General features: G+C 40.8%; 1 protein-coding gene across 15 annotated transcripts in view; it reads right to left on the bottom strand.

Moving 5' to 3' along the window:
• Positions 1-20,294, bottom strand: part of NCOA2 (nuclear receptor coactivator 2) — a 271,603-nt gene that overhangs the window by 114,136 nt on the left and 137,173 nt on the right. For 12 of the 15 annotated variants that reach the window (XM_075920545.1, XM_075920547.1, XM_075920540.1 and 9 more), the window contains one exon: positions 3,286-3,390. The exons of the other annotated variants lie outside the window; for them this stretch is intronic. In XM_075920545.1, the coding sequence (XP_075776660.1) occupies positions 3,286-3,371 (86 nt within the window). In that variant the 5' untranslated portion in view covers positions 3,372-3,390. The remainder of the gene's footprint in view (positions 1-3,285; positions 3,391-20,294) is intronic. 15 annotated transcript variants of the gene reach the window in all.

The following is a 20,294-nucleotide window of genomic DNA, read 5'->3' as shown; positions in this document are numbered from 1 at the left end:
CTCACAGTGTCACCCCTCATCGGCCCTGACACCTCCCCTTGTAAATTCGAACTCCCCCACAATTTCAATTCATGGGGAGGCTACGGAGCAGACACAAACAAGTCCCCAGCCTCAGGAGAAGCTGTCAAGGGCAAGAATCCCCAAGTTCATTGCCTGGAGCTGTGGCAGGAATTGGGGTAGGGAGGAAACAGAAACCCAGGGTCCAGCTCCTGAGCTGCTGCAGCAGGTGTGCCTGATCTCTCCACAAAGAGCAGCCATGCAAAGGAAAGACAACTCCTGTCCCTCCCGAGTGGGACTACAGTAGCAGTTAGGAGCCCGTGGCTCAGAGGAGCAGGGGAGATCAGATTTCATGGGGGAGAGCTTATGTCATGATCCATGACATGTTTTTCAAAGCTGTTAAATTGCTAAGGCCCTATCTATGTGAGAGTTGAACTCTGCAAGGCTGGGGACTAGTAGCATTGCAGCCCAGTTCTGTGAGGGAATGGAAATACTGCTAAAAAAACACTAACTTCTACAAAATTCTGCATCATGAGGGTGTAGAATTCCCTTAGGAGTATCTTTTGCACAGAGGAGAAGGAAGAATGAATTTATCACAGGAATGTAACTTGAAGAAAGACAATCAGAAAATAGCTTTATATATGTGGATAGATTGTTTTATCTAACCCAAAAGTTTCCCTAAAATTAGTGTGTTAGAAAATCCATGACTTTGGAAAAGCATTTGGATATAAAGCATTTGGATATATGCCAAATCTGAAATGTTAGTTATAAATTTGTCAGATTCTCAGAAGTCATTCCTCTAGAAAACATTTGGATACAAATGGGCAATAAATTTTATAAGAACCCTCAGAATTCAAATCTCAAATAATGTAGAAGAGTGCGATGATTTAAATGTCAAACCGTTACCTCAGCAAATTAACATAATTTCCAGCACTGAGATGGAAGTATATATTTTTTTGCTGGGAAGAACAGCTTTATTCACAAAGAACATTTCAGCAAGGACTTCTTGGTTCAAAATCTTTATATAATCATCCCAGATTAAATCCTAGCAGGAATACAGAGGATGTTGTTAAAATTTATATAAAATCAGAAAAGACCAACTGTATGCAGATATTTTGTACAGAGCCTCTAAACACAATGGATTAACTATTCTAAATATTCTATGGTACTATCAAACCATCCAGCTGAAAGCACTAGTGAAATAGGGTTCTGTAACAGTCAAAAACTGGATTGTTATTGACAAAAAAAAATTGTGGCAGTGTAACTATTGCAACATAGCCATGGATGAATTTTAAAATCACGCTCTCCAGAAATTTATAGGCATCCTTTAGCAAGGTTACTCCATGGGTTAAGGACAGAACTAAAGATAAGATAAACTCTTTTCCCTTACCAATGACATCCACTGCAAATAATCCAGAACATAATCCAAATTGTAAACCACATAATTTTAAAGATTCTGAGATTTGTGGAATGAATATTTTTGGACAATAAAGAAACTTTCAAACATATATAGTGATCAATACTAACTTGATACAGCCCACTTTCCCTTGATACAGTACTTTCAAGTTAGCAATGAGTTGTTTTATATAAAAATATCACTTTATAGAAGCAATGGCAGCTTTTTATTTGGGGAATCTTTTCACACAACTTTCTTAACAAAAAGTGTCCTTATATAATACACTGGGAAGACGACTTGGAGGAACAGAATTTGATCCAGAAAAAAGGATCAGCAACATCAGTCTGTAGCATAATAAAATAATTCTTTAAAATACTGTTTCAATGGTTCTTCATGCCAGTCATATTTTTTAAAATTATGTAGATTGAATGGGGACAAATTTTGGAGAAGCTGTGGTGAAAGAGAAGTTTCTATGTATTGGGTAGACATACTTTCCCAAAGTAAAGGATTTCTTTAGACATAGATATAATCTGTAAGGGTATGTCTACATTTGCAGCCTAATTCAAACTAGGGCTGCAAATGTAGGCATTCGGAATTGCAAATCAAGCCTAGGATTTAAATATCCCATGCCTGATTTGCATCTTCCCAGCTGGGCACCATTTTTTAAATTCACAAGCCTGAAGTAACTGCCCGCGTCTACACGCGGCAGTGAAACGGGCATTCGAAATAAAGCCCTAGTTCGAACTACCTGTTAAACCTCATTGCAGGAGAAATAATAGGTAGTTCAAACTAGGGCTTTATTTCGAACGCCCATTTCACTGCCGCGTGTAGACGTGGGCAGCTACTTCGGGCATGTAAATTTAAAAAAAAAAAAAATGGCACCCGGCCGGTAAGATGCAAATCAAGCGTGGGATATTTAAATCCCGGGCTTAATTTGCAATTCTGAATGCCTGCATTTGCAGCTCTAGTTCGAATTAGGCTGCAAGTGTAGACATACCGTAACTAAATATCAACCACTGTTGGATATGATCCTTTGATAATGTTCCTTCCTAGCCACACATGTTACACAAGAGGAATGAAGAATTAAACTCTCATTTTCTGGTACCTGCTATGCTAATGCTAGCCTCTCATTGGAAAACGAAAAATAATCCAATTCTAAAGGAATGGTTCAGAATAATATGAAATGCCATGGAAAAATTAATGCCCCAATTATGTACCCAGCAAGACAAAGTATACTTAGATATTTGGTTGCCTTTTATTCAATACTCAAGACAAAATACATTTCACCCGCAAAAAAAAAAACCCAGCCTATTTGTCCAATCTCCTTAGTATTAATATTTGATAGACATGCCTGGTCTCAGTAAATTTAATAAACTCAATTTAATAAAATCATCAGAAATAATATGTTGAGCAGTATAAAGACGCTCACTCTTGTATATGGTATGATTATATTACATTATGATATTTCCCTAAACAAAAAGCTGTAATTATTCTTATTTTGTCACAGCAAGGATTTGTAAACTTCCTAACCAAAAACAAACAAACAAAAAACAGAAAAAAAAACCTCAACAAAAAAGAAAATGCACTAAGGCAGGTGGCAGACATAGCCTGGTTCTGTCTTGCTTCTATGAATGGGAGAGGGAACAGAGGGACAACTGAGGCCATTTTCCCCTTTAGGCACTCAGAAGAGAAGCGTAGGGGGGCACGCAAGGCACAGGTGTGCATTGAGAGACTGGTGTTCGTAGATTCCAATCTTGTGCACATGAAGTGCATGCACATCTAGAGTAGGAGCCACATAGACAGTATCTGAAAATGAGTATTTAGCCTTTACATAGTGATTTATTTTTTCAAAATATTAATAAACCACTTCTTCAAAACATGAGTGATCTAACCTGGGTCCAAGCTGATCTGGGCATTCTTTACGCTTTCTTGACTCTGCCCTGGATGGGTCAGAGGAATTTTCTCCCATCCCACTCATCTTGAATACATATCAGCAACTACAAAAAAGAAAGGTGGGGGGGAAAGGGTTAGGAGTGGATAGACATCTTTTTTCTTATCTATATCTCTTTTTTTTGTCTCTTTATACATTATTTCATTTTTACTTTGCAACTCCATTTAACTCTGTATCGTGGTTTGTGATATAGTTTCCCTGCAAGACGCTATGGAAATATATTATTTGTAGCCTTGAAAATCTACAGAGCAACTTCCCTAGGGTAAATTGTTTGATGGGCAAGTAAAACACAAAATTTCTGTGCGCCTGGGCAGATGATTTTCCATGGTAATTTTACAAGATTGAACCGAGAAAAAAAATACGGTGCCAGAAAATAAGAACGAAACAATCAGAAATGAAACACAACTTACCTATAAAGGGGACACATGTAGATTTAGTTAAAAAGTTAAAATATCTATCTTACACAAGTCTGCATAGAGCATCATGAAATGAGTATTCCGGTAAAAACTATTATAGCCAATTAACATAATATATAATTTTTGGATGTAGCATGATTAAATCTACCTCAGATGGCAGATACCCTGTAAACACATAATATATAACATACACTGGTAGTAATTGTCACAGTAGCATCTAGGAGCCTCACTGAAGGATCAGTACAGCCCTGTGTAAATACAAACATTTGGATCCATATCTGATTCACATCCATAGTACTTAAATTGTATCTGACCCGCAATCCACCTTTTATATGGATCTGCATCTGCACCAACAGCAACATCCTCTCAAGCAGCAGTTCTCCACTTGACATCCATGGCCCCTTGGAGGACCAGTCAATCAGTTTCATAGGTCCCTGGCCCCACAGGTTTGAAGCTCAGTGTGCCCTATAGGGCTTAAGCCTGGCATCCTTTCCCCCCCTCACTGGGCTCCAGATCGGTGCTGGGGGTCCAGCTGTGCAGGGAGCACTGGGCTCCAGTTCTTTGGACAAGCTCCCTGTAATGGGGTGGACTAGGTCCAGATGCCCTCTTCTGGAGGTCCTATGGCCCTGTCACAGACTACCCCCAAAAGGGAAATAGAGAAATTCCCCAAACTGCAGAGAGAGGTTGTGTGGGAAGCAGCCAATCAGGACCCAGCAGGTTAGAACAAGAAGAGTTGCAGGGATAGAGTGAGATCAGTTCCTTGTTGAAGCTGGAGGACAATGGATCAGTTCCTTGTTGAAGCTACAGTTACTCGGACAGAAGAGTGCTGGCAGAGGCTGGGGGAATGCGAAGCAGCTCTGGGCTGGCTGCTGGGACCCAAGCATGACAAGGTCCCAAGGGCAAATAATGAACTTGGGCTGTGGTTAGTTGGCTTCAATTGTATTCAAAGGTACCTGCTATCTATAACAGGGCTACTCAACACACGGCCTATGGGCTGCATGCAGCCCACAGCCCGTTTGTTTATGGCCCGTGGTGCGGTTTGGGTTTACGGTGCGTTTGGGTTGATATGTGTTTTAGTAGTTACATTCCTGGACAGTTGTGAAGCCAAAACAAAAAAATAGTCAATATAATGGTCTTCTGTTGTATATGTTTTAGTAGTTAAATTCCTGAACTATCATTGCTCATTACAAGTGCTGTCATATGGGTGGAAATTGGGTAAATATTGCATTTTATTAATATTAGCAGAACTGATTTAAATGGGACCTGCATGTTGTGTAGTCTTGTATTAATCGTTGTATTCATGCCTGTCAGCATGAAAGAAGCTATATGCATATTTGAATGTATATACAACCACACTTAAGTTGCAGCCCCCAGCATGTGCTGTGAGTATCACTGTGGCCCCTGGGGCTTCCAAAGTTGAGTAGCCTTGATCTATAATGTCCATGGGCTGGGACATGAAGTAGATGGTGGGCCTGGATCACTGCCATCAGGTACTGGGAAAGTAGCCTGAATTTTGCTGCATTCCGGAAGAGAAAATAAACTTGTTTAGTAGCCAGGCTAAAGAGCCAGGGACAGAAAGACCCAGAGAGGTAAAGAGTATCCCTGAGGGAGAAGGGGAGCGGGCACCCAGAGAGATGTGGCCCCATCCCAAGACTGACTGTTTGAAGAACAGGGACAAATTTGAAATATCTCAGAGGAGTCTGTGACACAGACTGAACCAAGGTATTGAACCTTTTACTGTGTATGTACCTGCTGGACTGGTTGAGGAGTGAGGTCAGTGATAAGGCTGCAGATCGATGGACCAAACAGAGTTTTCTGTGACAGGTCCCTCTGTTGGACTCATATCCCAGAAAGAGTTTGAATTTTTATCTCACAAACAGACTGTGAGAGTCTTCTGGAGTCACCAAGGATCCACCACAGGTACATGCACTGAGACAGGAGGCACACATGAGAGAGGAAAGCATCCCATTACACAGACTGAAAATACATCTCTGATTGAGAACTGCTGTTCTACAGCCCTGCATAGATAAAACATTTGGATCTGCATCCAATCCACCATCTGCAAAGATGGTAAACAAAGAACCGCATCTGAAGATACAAAGCAGGTATCTGCCTATTTGCAATGCTCTAAGGATCGGGACTCCATTGTGGTATGTGATGTACAAACACAGTTAAGGCCATCTTGGATAAATTACAATTTGCAATATCATATCATTGATATCATAGGGGCATGGAAAGAGAATGCAAGAGTAAAATGAAAGCTGAACACATAGAATCATAGAATCATAGGACTGGAAGGGACCTCAAGAGGTCATCGAGTCCAGCCCCCCGCCCTCAAGGCAGGACCAAGCTCCGTCTACACCATCCCTGACAGATGTCTATCTAACCTGTTCTTAAATATCTCCAGAGAGGGAGATTCCACCACCTCCCTTGGCAATTTATTCCAATATTTGACCACCCTGACAGTTAGGAATTTTTTCCTAATGTCCAATCTAAACCTCCCCTGCTGCACTTGAAGCCCCATTACTCCTTGTCCTGTCCTCAGAAACCAAGAGGAACAAATTTTCTCCTTCCTCCTTGTGACACCCTTTTAGATATTTGAAAACCGCTATCATGTCCCCCCTTAATCTTCTTTTTTCCAAACTAAACAAGCCCAGTTCATGAAGCCTAGCTTCATAGGTCATGTTCTCTAAACCTTTAATCATTCTTGTCGCTCTTCTCTGTACCCTTTCCAATTTCTCCACATCTTTCCTTGAAATGTGGCGCCCAGAACTGGACACAGTACTCCAGCTGAGGCCTAACTAGTGCAGAGTAGAGCGGCAGAATGACTTCACGAGTTTTGCTTGCAACACACCTGTTGATACAACCTAGAATCATATTTGCTTTTTTTGCAACAGCATCACACTGTTGACTCATATTCAACTTGTGGTCCACTATGACCCCTAGATCCCTTTCCGCCATGCTCCTTCCTAGACAGTCGCTTCCCATCTTGTATGTAAGGAACTGATTGTTCCTTCCTAAGTGGAGCACTTTGCATTTCTCTTTATTAAACCTCATCGTGTTTACCTCTGACCATTTCTCTAACTTGCTAAGGTCATTTTGAATTATGTCCCTATCCTCCAAAGAAGTTGCAACCCCACCCAGTTTGGTATCATCTGCAAACTTAATAAGCGTACTCTCTATCCCAATATCTACATCATTGATGAAGATATTGAACAGTACAGGTCCCAAAACAGACCCTTGCGGAACTCCACTTGTTATCCCTTTCCAGCAGGATTTAGCACCGTTAACAACAACTCTCTGACTACGGTTACCCAGCCAATTATGCACCCACCTTATCGTGGCCCTTTCTAAGTTATATTTGCCTAATTTATCAATAAGAATATCATGCGAGACCGTATCAAATGCCTTACTAAAGTCTAGGTATATGACATCCACCGCTTCTCCCTTATCCACAAGGCTCGTTATCCTATCAAAGAAAGCTTTCAGATTAGTTTGGCATGACTTGTTCTTCACAAACCCATGCTGGCTATTCCCTATCACTTTATTACCTTCCAAGTGTTTGCATATGATTTCCTTAATTACCTGCTCCATTATCTTCCCTGGGACAGACGTTAAACTGACCGGTCTGTAGTTTCCTGGGTTGTTCTTATTCCCCTTTTTATAGATGGGCACAATATTTGCCCTTTTCCAGTCTTCTGGAATCTCCCGTCTGCCATGATTTTTCAAAAATCATAGCTAAAGGCTCAGATACCTCCTCTATCAGCTCCTTGAGTATCCTGGGCTGCATTTCATCAGGACCTGGTGACTTGCTGACATCTAACTTTCCTAAGTGATTTTTAACTTGTTCTTTGTGTATCCTATCTTCTAAACTTACCCTCTCTCTGCTAGTATTCACTACGTTAGACACACCTCCAGACTTCTCGGTGAAGACCGAAACAAAGAAGTCATTGAGCATCTCTGCCATTTCCAAGTTTCCTGTTACTGCTTCTCCCTCCTCACTAAGCAGTGGGCCTACCCTGTCCTTGGTCTTCCTCTTGCTTTTAATGTATTTATAAAAGGTTTTCTTGTTTCCCTTTATGCCTGTAGCTAGTTTGAGCTCATTTTGTGCCTTTACCTTTCTAATCTTGCCCCTGCATTCCCGTGTTGCTTGCCTATATTCATCTATATATAAAGAGTGTGTCTGTCTGTCAGTCCATTTGAACTCCTCCTGAATGGTGCAATGTAGGGCCGCCACATTTCATACGCAGCTTCCTCTTCTCCTAACTTAAAACAAGGTCAGAGTTTGGTTGTGCCAGGACAACCGGAAGCCCTGGTAAAAGGACTGTTTTCCATAACATGCAAAATGAGGGACGTGATATGAAAGTGTTCACTGGGGGGCAGTGTGTGCAGGGGAGAGCTATCCTGAAGAGAGTCCAAGGGAGTGGCCAGGAGGGTTGGGGCTCTGTCATCTTGCCTGTCAGCACACTAGTAAGCTGCTCCTCCTGTCCAAACCCTTTCCCCTTCTCCCGACACTTGGCTGCAGTGCTGGGGGGGGGGGGGGTGTAGGAAAAAGGCCCCTGGTGGTGGTGGTGGTGGTGGGGAAGGGCAGGAGGGCTGGCAAGAGAAAAGACACCCTTGGAGGCCCAAACAGGTTGAGGGAAGAGAAAACACCCCTAGCAGCTGGAGGGCGGGAGTTCTGGGTGTGGGAGAGAAAATGCTCCTAGCAGCCAGGGGATGGGGTTTTAGGGAGGAGAGAAAATGCATCTAAGCAGCCAGAAGGGGTTGAGAGGAGAAAAAAGGCCCGTGTCAGATGGACTCCATGTCATGAGCCCCTCCTCACTCTCAATCTTCACTGTCACATCACCCTCGCCCCCAGGCTACATCTATATTGCAGCCTTCTTCCACAAAAGCTCATGCAAATGAAGCATAGAGTAGAATATGGCCACGCTTCATTTGCATAATTAATTAGCAGCTGTTTTTGCTCAAGAGGCTTTTGTGCAAAAAGGAGCTGTGTAGACAGCTCCTTTTTGTGCAAAAAACCCCTCTTGCCCAAGAGCTGTTCTTCCCGAAAAAATGAGGAAGAACGGCCCTTGTGCAAGAGGGGGGTTCTGTGCAAAAAGGAGCCATCTATACAGCTCCTTTTCACGCAAAAGCCTCTTGCGCAAAAATGGCTTCTAATTAATTATGCAAATGAAGCAGAGCCATATTCTACTCCACGCTTCATTTGCATAAGCTTTTGCGGAAGAAGGCTGTAGTATAGATGTGGCCCCAGCCTCCTGCACTCCCCCTCCCCCATCCTGGCCTGGCTCCTGTACGCCCCATACCACCAGCCCCTTTGCTCTGAAGAACCTGGGCAACGCCGGGTAAGTCTGCTAGTTATGCATGATGAAGAAGAATTCTATCACACCCATGTGCCTAGCCAGTATTTTGGGTATAACAACAGAGATAAGTGTTACAAGGTGCTAAAAGGATACAAATATGGTACCTTCCTGTTTATTAACCATGTATTGCAGTCTACAGGAATTGTGGATTCAAAAGCAAATCTTACTTCACAGGGGCAACTGGGAATGTTTATAGAAGTACCTATCCCAGCAGGAAATCTATCAGTGTTTAAAGGGTCTGCTCAAGGTCTATAAATCACTTAAATCTAATTTTGAGAGATTAAGTGGAATTTAAAAGTGGTATATAAACCTCACAAGGGCTCTCTACATGAGAGTGACATTCACCCCTATTCTTTGGGGCTGAAATAACAAAAGACTAAGCCTCATCTAAAGCAGCTTTGCTCTGTCTTAAGACTAGAGTTCTTATGTCTGTCTACTTTGTGAGAAAATACAAGGCAATTTTTCTGTTACCTCATATTCCTGGGCTCAGTTTGCTACCAGAATTTTTTTTTGAGAGAGAGACAGGAACTGTTAGTTCTGAAATTTCTTTCCGCAACCTGCATTTAACATGCCACTGTATGAATATCTCAAAAACCCAGAAGGCAGTATATATCAATGAACAATTCAAAATTTGTCCTATAGTTAATGTGCCAGTTTGTATACATCATGATAGAACAACAAGCACTAAGTTACACACACTAAAATCCCAACTATATTTTCATCCAGGCAACAAAACTTTTACGATATTATACTAAATCTGTCATTAAATAAGTTGTGTAAATCACTTGAGTAAGTGTTAGCCCACATGCTAGGGATGTTAAAACGGTTAACCATTTTAACTTAGGGCCTGCTGCCTGACTGCACTATGGCCATACGGTCCTGTCACCTGGCACATAGCCCTTCTGCAGGTGGGGCTGCTCCAGTGCAGTTAGGTGCAGCCAGGGTTCTCTGGCAAGGGCTGGTTAACTGGTACGATAACTGGTTACCCATTCGACAGTGTTGCCACATAAATTGTGTGGAAGTATTAGCAGGATATGCAGTAGACTTTATAGGAAGAAATAAAAATAGTCACTTGTGTTTATTTTTCTTTTTAAAACAGCTATAGAACTGTCATGACCCTGATGTCAAATTATATGTCCTTATAAAAATTAAAATATCTGGTTTGCAACAGCAGAATTTTTATTCATGTTACTATCAAATGCTGATATAAGTTATTACTGATAGAAAAGGAAAGACTACTTGTAATTCCATATCATTTGATCAGATTCTAGTACAAAAGAGGGGGAACGAGCCCCAGAGCAGGATGACCATGGATGCATGCAGTAGAAGCAATTTTCTAACCTAGAGGAGGCTAGTCAGCTGTAGCAGTCAGAGGCTGGGGAAGCACAAACAGTAGAGGATGCGCCTGGTAAGCGGCTTTGATTCCAGGAAGTGCACTAAAGAGAGTTGGGGCTAGGAGGGTTGCTGAAAGCAGGGTTGGGTCTGTGTTGTCCTAGTATTGACACAGGGCTACTCAGAACAGGCTGTTGATGGACTCTCACTTCACTGAAATCAAATTCACAGATCTCATCAAAAGTGTAACACAGATGCTGGGCTATTCGCCTGCACCGGTTCCATGGCAGTGCTACCGTGTTCACTGCCCCATTAAAGGGAACATTCCCATGCCACTATGTTGTAAGGGTGGGGGCCATTGCTGCACACAGTCAAGCCTTGCAGAAGACCCTTCCTTGCTTTTCTGCTCACCCTCAGCAGCACCCACATCTTCTAGGATGATCACAACCCGTGGAAAATATGTGGACATGATTGATTATAGAGTCCCCCAGAAGTGTTGGCTCTCCTCAAGGCCCTTCAACAATTAATTCCCCTGCCCCAGTGGTTAATTCACCATTTTGCAGGTCATGTGTCTTATATGCGCTCTCCCTGGGACAGCTAATTAGTGATAGGTATGTGTGTAAAATATTAATTTTTGTCTTCACAGATTTAGCCTTGGAATACCAGCCTTCCTTGTTATCACCAACTGAATGGCTGAGTAGGGCAAGGAAATGGAAAAGAACTTGTTGCATGATGTTATGCTCAGGCTACTGCTGAAAAGAAAGAACTGAAGGAGGGAGAGACAATGAGAAGAGAGGAGAGAAGGGAAGCACCAGAATGCGGAACACCAGAATGAAGCCATAGAGCATCATTTAAACATTATAGGGCAGTGTAGCAGAGTGTTAGTGCAAGGGCACTCAATTAGCTCTTTTACTGTCAGTTCCATTCAAGGGGAAGTGAATGGGGCAGATGAAAAAAGGCCAGATGCTGGCCTGAGGATGGGCAACACTTGCAGCCTGACGAGCGAAGGGTTATATAGGATGGGAAGGAACCACAAATGAGGGCTGGCAGTAAGGGAGAGGTAAGGCAGGCAGGGAGCTGGAGGCCTCTTACTCTCACTGTAAGAGGGGGGAAAACCCTGTAAAGGTTGTATATAGCTTAGCACTGGCGATGGGACAAGTTTGGGTGAATAAAGATACAGGTGTTGCACAATTCTGAGATCCCTCTGAGCCTGGTTTGAGGGGGCATCCAGCACCCAAAAAGGGGGGGGAGGGCTGGTTGTGCGCGTTGTTACACATGCCAACCTGAAACATTCTGGTGCTGCTAGCACTGCAGATGAAGCTGCTCCGGGGCCAACCCCTCCCTTGCACACATACTCCCAAAACTGTTTTCCATACGCCCCTGTCACTGCCAATACATTTTGGCCACCATCCTGTCCCCAGTCAACACCTGCTGCAGTCCACTCCTGCCCCTCCAGCCCTGCAGAATCTGACAGGCAACCAATGCATTCAAACCCTGTCCCTGTGCAATTTAGCTCTGCTGACCTACAGTACCCATTGCACAGCACATCAGGCAGCATATGATACCTGGACATACACATATCTCTAAACATGACAGAGCCTCAACTCCTCCCTTCTCCCTTTCCTCCCACAAAGTACAGATATATCATGCCCTCTGTGTGTCTGTTGTTTCTAAGAAATTAAGTTTTGGCTTTGAAAACATTACATGAATTCCATTACATGAAAGCAGAAAAGCAAAGACCAGCAAAGCAACAGGTACTTTTCTAGTCAGTGTATCATATGAATCAATTGTCACTTACTAGCATTGCAGCCACTGCAGTCCTGTGCATGGCAACAAATATGACTGGCTTTCAGCATCAAATTGATAGGTAGGAGAGGTGGTACCAGGGATCTGGTGCTGGGAGGACCCAGCTTGTAAGCCAGCTCCCTGCCCCCGCCCCAGCACTGGTTCCTGCCAGGCCCCCCATCTCTATAAGAGACATCGGGGTGCAGGTCCACGGAGCCAGCACATGTAGGGAGCCTGCTTAAAAGCTGGCTCCTCACATATACTGGCTCCACCTGCCCTCCTCACCCTCTGCGCTGCTGCCTCTGTCAGCCATGGCCACTAGCTCCAACTCCTGCTCCTTGCTGCCTCCAATACAGAGGCAGCGGGGTGTGTGGGGGGGTTAATTGTGTAGCTGTCTACATGATGACATCTCTAATGGCCCTGCACAATTCCATCAACATGAGTCAACAGCTGAGTTTCCCACAACAAACTGATTGGCAACTGATCAGTAGCTATATGGAGTAACCAGGGTCCACAGAGCAGTCGCCACAAGTTTCCCCACCAGCAGGGCAGCTCTCATTCTCGCATCCTTATGCCACAGCGTGGGGGTGAGCTCATCACACAGACCCATGAAAATGGCTTCCCTCATCCGGAAGTTCTGCAGTCGCTGCTCGTCATCCTAGCCTGGCATGACAATGTGATCCCACTACTGAGTGCTTGTTTCCCAAACCCCAAAGCAGCATTTTGCTGTGGTTAGCACCTCCATGAATGCCACAAGACATCTTGTGTCATAGCTACTCAGTATAGCAAGCTCAGTGGCCAATTCCTCATTGTTGCTTTGTAGCTTAAGGAATAATGCGACTGCCATCTGTGACAGATTAGTGAGATCTATCAGCATTTTCTTCAACAGTTCAGGAATCCCTGCAGACCGAGGCAGAGCATGCAGCACAAAAGCTGTGGAAAGATAGCACCAAATGCAGACAGAAGCACAAGGGTTGTTGAGATGCGAAGCAATGCACTATGGGACACTGGGACAGGACCCAGGTTGCCCTGCTTCCCACAAGGCTCAGAAGCAGAAGAGGAAGAGGTGCTCTGTGGGATAACTGTCCAGACTGCCGAAAGTGCTCAAGTGTAGTCAGCGTACTACACTGGTAGCTCACAGGGTGGACACACAACAGTGGTTTCTCTGCTACACCCTGTGAGCAGTGCTGTAACTGCCAGCACTTTACACGTCAGTGTAGACAAAGCCAAAGTTGCTAAAAGTGAGTCAAGGAAAGAGAAAGGTACCTAATACTCCTGAAAGAAAACTGTGACACTAATGAAAGATGATTTGAGGTAGAATTGGTTCCAAATGTGTGTGACAGAGATCTGGAACCAGTTGCAATGGCTCAATTTAAAAAGAAACCTCCTTTGTTACTCAGGGTTAGAAAAACAAGGAAGCTGAATATTTCAGATAAACTTTTGAAAGCTTAGGGGAGTCCTTGCCTATTTCACACTGTAAGTACAAGCCTCAAGAATAGGGATCAGGTAAATGCCAATTCAGAGAAATTTCTTCACATAAATATAGAAGAACACAGAATAATTTTCAGACTTTCATATGATATCTGGAAAAGTACAGGTTGAACCTCGCTAGTCCAGCACCCGTGGGATCTGACCAGTGCCGAACCCAAGAATTTGCCGAACCTTGGGAGGTCAGTATTGTCCAGCAACATTATCAATACTTCCACTGCTTACTAGGCTCTTAGAAGACATTTAAAGATAAATCAGAGTTAAAAAAACAGCACAGACCACTGAGCCAGGACTGGTGGGTGTAAAACTTTATGGGGCCATAGGAAACTCAGTCCCACCCATGGTAAGTGGACATCTGGCTAACTAAAATCATGCTGAACCATGGATGTGGCTGGATCAGAGTGTGCTGGACTAGAGAGGTTCAAACCTACTGTAAACATTAAGGACAGAGGTGAGAACTCCTCCAGGAAACATGACACAGCAAATAAGCATATATTACAAGGGGAATCACTACACATAGGGTATTGAGCTTACTTAAAAAAATAACTTAAGCTATTTCTGGTGAACTAATGTTCAGTTTAAGATTACACACACTGCCAAGCCAGATTCTGCTATCAGAGTTATACTGATGTGATTCTAGAGGAATTGGTGTAATTCTAAAGGACTTTGCAGTCAGTTCTTTGAAAAGTGCTATTTAAAAGTACAACTTTTATCTCCCTGAAGAGTTAAGGAAAATGTAGTAACATTTACCAGAAAACTAGCTCCCCTCTGCCTCCTCCCAAGTTAAGTATAGTAATCAGATTTGAACAGACAGTTTGTATTTTACTTGCACCTACTTAGGCTAGGTTTACATATCAGCATTATCAGCTTACTCATGGAATGAGTTATTTGTGTAAAGCTAGATAAGGTTTTTTTTGTTTTTTTTAAATCATCGTGAATTTTTTAAAAAAAGCTGCTCTGGAAATCCACAACTACAAGCATTCCTCCCTCTTCCAGCCCTCAAAAATTAAATTGCTTGTCCAAATTTTTTATTCTTTATGTCCAGCTCCTCCTTTCTGGTTATTATTGTTAATTTTTATAGCATCCACAGTTGTGCTGTGCATTTCACAGAAGACATAGAAAGCCATAGTCCCCAAATGAAAAAATTGTAACCGAAATCAGTTTTTCAGTCTAAATTCTTTAGACACTGATATGGGGGAGGGGAGGAAATCTAGACATTTTAAACGTGTTTTTAAAATGTTCTTCCTCGTCTCTCAAACACAATTGCATATACCAACAAGTACCAGATCAGAAAACTTAATTCAAACATACAAGCCCTAAATCTGCCCTGGATACATAGAAACTCAAACCAAAGCCACTGACAGCAAAACTATTACAAGCTGGAGGTCAAATCTTGCAGTCTTTATTCACACAAAACTCCCATAGAGTCAGTTACAGCACATAATCAAGACAGCAGAAGCAGCACTGTTTGAGCACTGCTCACTACATCCCACTTCCCTCCCCCAGTCTCATAAGTAAAAGTTACCATAAAATAAGTGAAACAAAATACAGGACTATGTAGCACTCACCAGACTAACACGGCTACATTTCTATCACTATTCTTCATAAAATAAGTGGACAGTACAGTTTATTTTTAAAGAAGCAATTAGTATAATGGCTCCTCCTACAGAGCTCCTCTAAAATAGAGGATTGTAACATACAGATTATAATGTAAGACGACATTCACAAGTAGAATTCGTTATAAATAAATGGTCTCTGTAAATTATGCAGTTTGACCTAACCATCTCCAGACAAGCCTTACTCAAAGAAAATCATTACCACATTCTGATTTACACTGATCTTTGTATTATATTTCATTTTAGTTATAACTCCTGTATAGTTCTTAGCAAAATGAACTACCAAAGCAAGTTACAAAGGTAAGCTGAAGAGGTTTAAGTTTATTTTGTTTATTTGGGAATGGGAAGAAGGGCAAACTGAACTAGGAACTAGTGGAAGGAAATTGAGAGAGAGAGGATTAAGAATAGAAATGGCATGGATGGTATTTTTATTAATGATATAAATGCTTCATAATTATGGCAGGAAATTAGAAAAGGAACCCTGTTTGTCAAGCGGTTCATACAGCTGCCTCATGAGAATAAACTACAACACAAGACTAAGGCACCCACTTTTTTAAACTTTGAGCAGTTTGAAGTGATTTACTGTACTCGAAAGCTGGGATTCAATGTCTCTCAAACAGGATCATCAAATAACTTGCCTTTAGTGTTTCTAATGGATTGTATGTCAGCTCAATATTTAGGATTTTTTTACCTTTACCCTACAACTGAAAACAATGTTTAAAATTCAAGTGGGACTTTTCCCATCCAATCTGTTTCAGCATTATGGGCTTGAGCGTTAAAAATTCTTGCTGGTTTTAATTAATTCCTCTGATTGTTAAATATAAATCACAGAAACAGAATGACATGAGTAAAATCTTGGGGAGTGTGTGCTAGTAATTATAGTCATTGAGAGCAATCTAGTTGCTACCAGATGTTGGGAAGTTGTGAAAGGACATAATTGGCAAGAGGTTTCAAGTAACTCTAAAGTCATTCTTTCTTCTTATCAATAACAAAACAATAGTTTCTGCTTTCATTGTGACAGCACATCCTCCTTCATATCCTCTACCAGCAACCACTATAAGTTAGAATGCAAAAAAGTTTTAACCTGATTGTGCAGAGAGCATAAAGTGGTGTTTTAAACACATCCATCTTTCAAGAAAAAACAAAACAAAAACAAAAACAATTAAATACAAAACAAGGGGGAAGAGGGAGAAAAGAGTTTTCATGGAAAAGGAAGGTAGGAAGCAAAAAACCCAGCACAAATAAGTTACACAAGTCTTCAGTGCCTCCTCCACCCTTACATTTTCATCATTTGTCATCAAGTAATACAGCAAATAGCTTAAAGCTTCCAAGACTGAATCTCAGCACTACTGAATCTAGTTAATCATCCAGAGTCAGTTTAAAAGAAGATAACATGCATGTTATCCCTTATCAGTGCAGGTCATCTTCCAAACAAGGACTGTTAAACTGTCAGGTTTATAATAAGCCTAATAAATGCAGTTAAAGAATAGATGGGAATTACATCTTAAAAACTGCTTCACTGTGGAGAGAAGCAAACAAAAGGCAAAGCACCATTTCAGGGAAGCAGGTAACACAACAGAATCTAACGGAACAGAATCCCACCAGTACACTGACATTAAATACAGATTTAATAGCTAAATACATTATTTATTTATTTATTATAATTATTGGTGTATTCTGCAGTATACTAAGATCTTGGTCTAAGACGCTTACAATTTAAATGCAAGCTCTAGTTAAAATTTTCCAACAGCTTAATTTAACCTATTCCAAGTACCGTTCTCCTAAAAATAATTACATTAGTAGATCTAACAGGTACATCAGTTTTCTTATACTTTTCTGCTGTGGATTTTCACAACATCAGAAGGTTACATTCTTGCCTCAAACTCTAAATATGTTATAAGCTCTTTTGTACAAAGCAGAATAAAGCTGGAATGTAACTTACTTCTTGTTCCCCTTTTTAAATGTAAGCACCATTATATCAGCTAATTTATCTGAATATGTGTAAAATATAGACAAAAATATTTTTAACATTTGCATACATTGTATACCTCCCAGCTTTTCAAGCAGGTAATATGGGATGCAGAGTTACTCAAGTTTGGCCCATCCAGTCTTCTGTCTCCCTCTACAGAGGGGCAGAAAGGTCAAATATGAATGGTACTGTGACTGTGTAACATCATTTGGATTTGGGGGCCCTCTCAAATGGGAGACTTAGGGCGAGCTGCCCTTCTACTGGAACAGCAAGTTTGGGGGTTCAAAGCAGTGCAGTCCTATGAAAATTGGGACTATTTCCTGAAAAGAGGAAATCAAATGTACCAGTTACTCACTCACAGTATTAGAGAAAGGTTTGAATCAGGTTCCTCTTCACTCCCATGCTTTAACCATGCTGCCTTGCACACAATCATTTAGTCACCACAATCATTCAATTCTTTGAACACAGGGAACTTCTGGCTCCTGTTACATATTCTTTAATTAAGAACATGTTCCAAGTTATAAACAGGAATTTGAGACTGCTGACTTCGTGAATACACTGAATCTATACACACATACACACACGTATTTTATTGCATTACTCTTACAACAAGAAAGGCATAAACATGGATTTGGGAACCAGTGACAGACATGGATTTGGGAACCAGTGAGCTGCAACAGAAATCAAGGGAAAACAAAACCAAACAAAAAAAGACATCTGAATATTGCCTGTCATAATTAAACTACAGCGACGTTTATTGAAATTAGCTTACTGAATTTAAAATCTCTACTGCAACACTACCAAAAATGTATTAGAAAAATAAAGGTCTGCGTTAACTAAGCACTCCTCCCTCATCTGCACACCCTATCTGCAAACCACATACTCTCCAACTAACTCATTACAGCCATCTATTACCACAGAAAATTTATGGAATTAGGACACACCCAAAACCAAACAATTCTGCCAAAACAAACAAGATGTCTAATTCAAAAGTTGGCTGTGTTATATGTACCAGGAACACAAATTGATCTATTCAACAAACTGATGTATTTTGTGATCCAGAAAACTTTACTATTTTTGCTACAGCTGTAATTACTCAAAACCTTCACGCTTCAAAATTATGACATCTCATATAGGGAAAATATAAAGGTTTTTGCTATGTGTATATACACAGTTTTGCAAGCACACGTAACAGTTAAGTAGTAAAACTTTGTGAACCCACATTTAAAGCATTTATATTGAAAGAGTATAGATGTCCCTGTTAATTCTATACTTAGCGCCTTCTATCTGAAAGTAACGTCAATATTTTTACTTAGACAACATAATTTTTTTAAAGGAAAGCAGTAACATTAAAAAAGGTTTAGGGTAACCATTACCAAATGTGACTTTATATATGTACTGTGCAAACAAGGAATAAAGAGAAGAATATTAGTTATCAGCTAATGTAATAGAGTTTATGTATGTGTAAGAACACTCATCCATCCCTCTCTCTGGGAAACTCTTGTGAAAGTTGGCTCTTGCACTGGCCTCATATTTTTGCTCAAAGAGCTATAACAAATGCTTAAGCTAAAGGTTCCTTCTTCAATATGTTTTTCTCTTGCATTTACTTTTGCATAATGCCTTTAAAGTGGTGTATTAGACAGTAACAAGAAGACATATTCCATTTTCAGACTGAAAGCCAATAATGCTCATGAATATTTTAGTTAAGAGACACTTCAAGATGCCACTGGGAAGACTGTGTAATAAACACATTAGGCTGCAAATGGGCAGCAGCAGCTCTTTAACACACACTGTAACAATCAAATAAATGGCTAACGTTCACATTCTGTGTTACAAACAGATATTAAGAGCATTCCACCTTAATCATGAAAGGTAAAACACTTCCTTTCAGTTATCCAAACTTTAATTCTGACAAACCCAAATATCACGATGCAGCTTTAACAATTATTGGAAGCAAGAAAAAAAATATATAATCTAACATCAACAATATAAAATGGCTTCTACTTTCTGTATTCCCATAGGCTAAATCTCTTAATATAGCCAGTCACTGAGCTGCTTACATATGAAACTACGTCAGCCAGCTCTAATATGCCCATGAATATCAAGACTAGGCTTTAATAAGACAACAGAGAGTAACATATCACCAAAAGAAAGTTACATTCTTTTGCATAACATGCAGAATTTTTGTTCTTACTCAGCTTACTCTGTATTAAAGATACAAACCCTTTTTGATCCAAACATTACCTTTTCAATAAGATGATGTTAAAGACTACTAAAAAGGGAGTATATACTCTAATATTACTCAAGATTTTTTGGATCAAAACTTCAAGATCAGAATTCTATGGGGAACCATTTCAGATCTCATTATTCAAATGATAAAAACTGAATCTCAGTTCCATAGAAAAAACTGCTGAGATGCCGGGGCAAAAACCAGATTTTTATGTGTACAAAGCACTCTTATACACCCAGTTTATGACAGTTATAACCCTATTTAAAAACCAAATGTATAAGCAAATAAACCCTTCTAGATTGCAGCGCACATGGTGAATATCAAGCCATAAATACAGAAACTGTAGTAAGCCTGCAAATATTTTCACTGGAAAGGAAAAAAATCCTTAAACAGATGTCTTAGGAAATTAGGTGTTTTCTTCCCTAAAGTATCACAAATGTTAACATTTTTAATTATTAGATTCACTTAGAAGCACAATATTTAAGAGTTACTAAAATTTGAAATGGGTTTTTATAAACAAAAGCAAATAGATGAGACAAAATTAATACTGTATTATTTTAAAAAAGTGTGTTTAAACAGACATCCTTCAACTTGAAATGGTTTCAAGTGCGTTAGGCTTACTTAAAATTCTTCAATTGGCCACTGAGAACCCCATGCCAGATTTTATAGGTTTACAGTCACCTTTGCCTGTTTTAATGTTTTTTGTCTCCTCCACAACACAACTACCGGGGAGTCACTAAATGGATTATAC

The sequence above is a fragment of the Pelodiscus sinensis genome, chromosome 2 (genome assembly GCF_049634645.1).
Source record: "Pelodiscus sinensis isolate JC-2024 chromosome 2, ASM4963464v1, whole genome shotgun sequence".
Classification (NCBI taxonomy): Eukaryota; Metazoa; Chordata; order Testudines; family Trionychidae; genus Pelodiscus; species Pelodiscus sinensis.
This window is presented reverse-complemented; position numbering and strand designations above follow the sequence as displayed.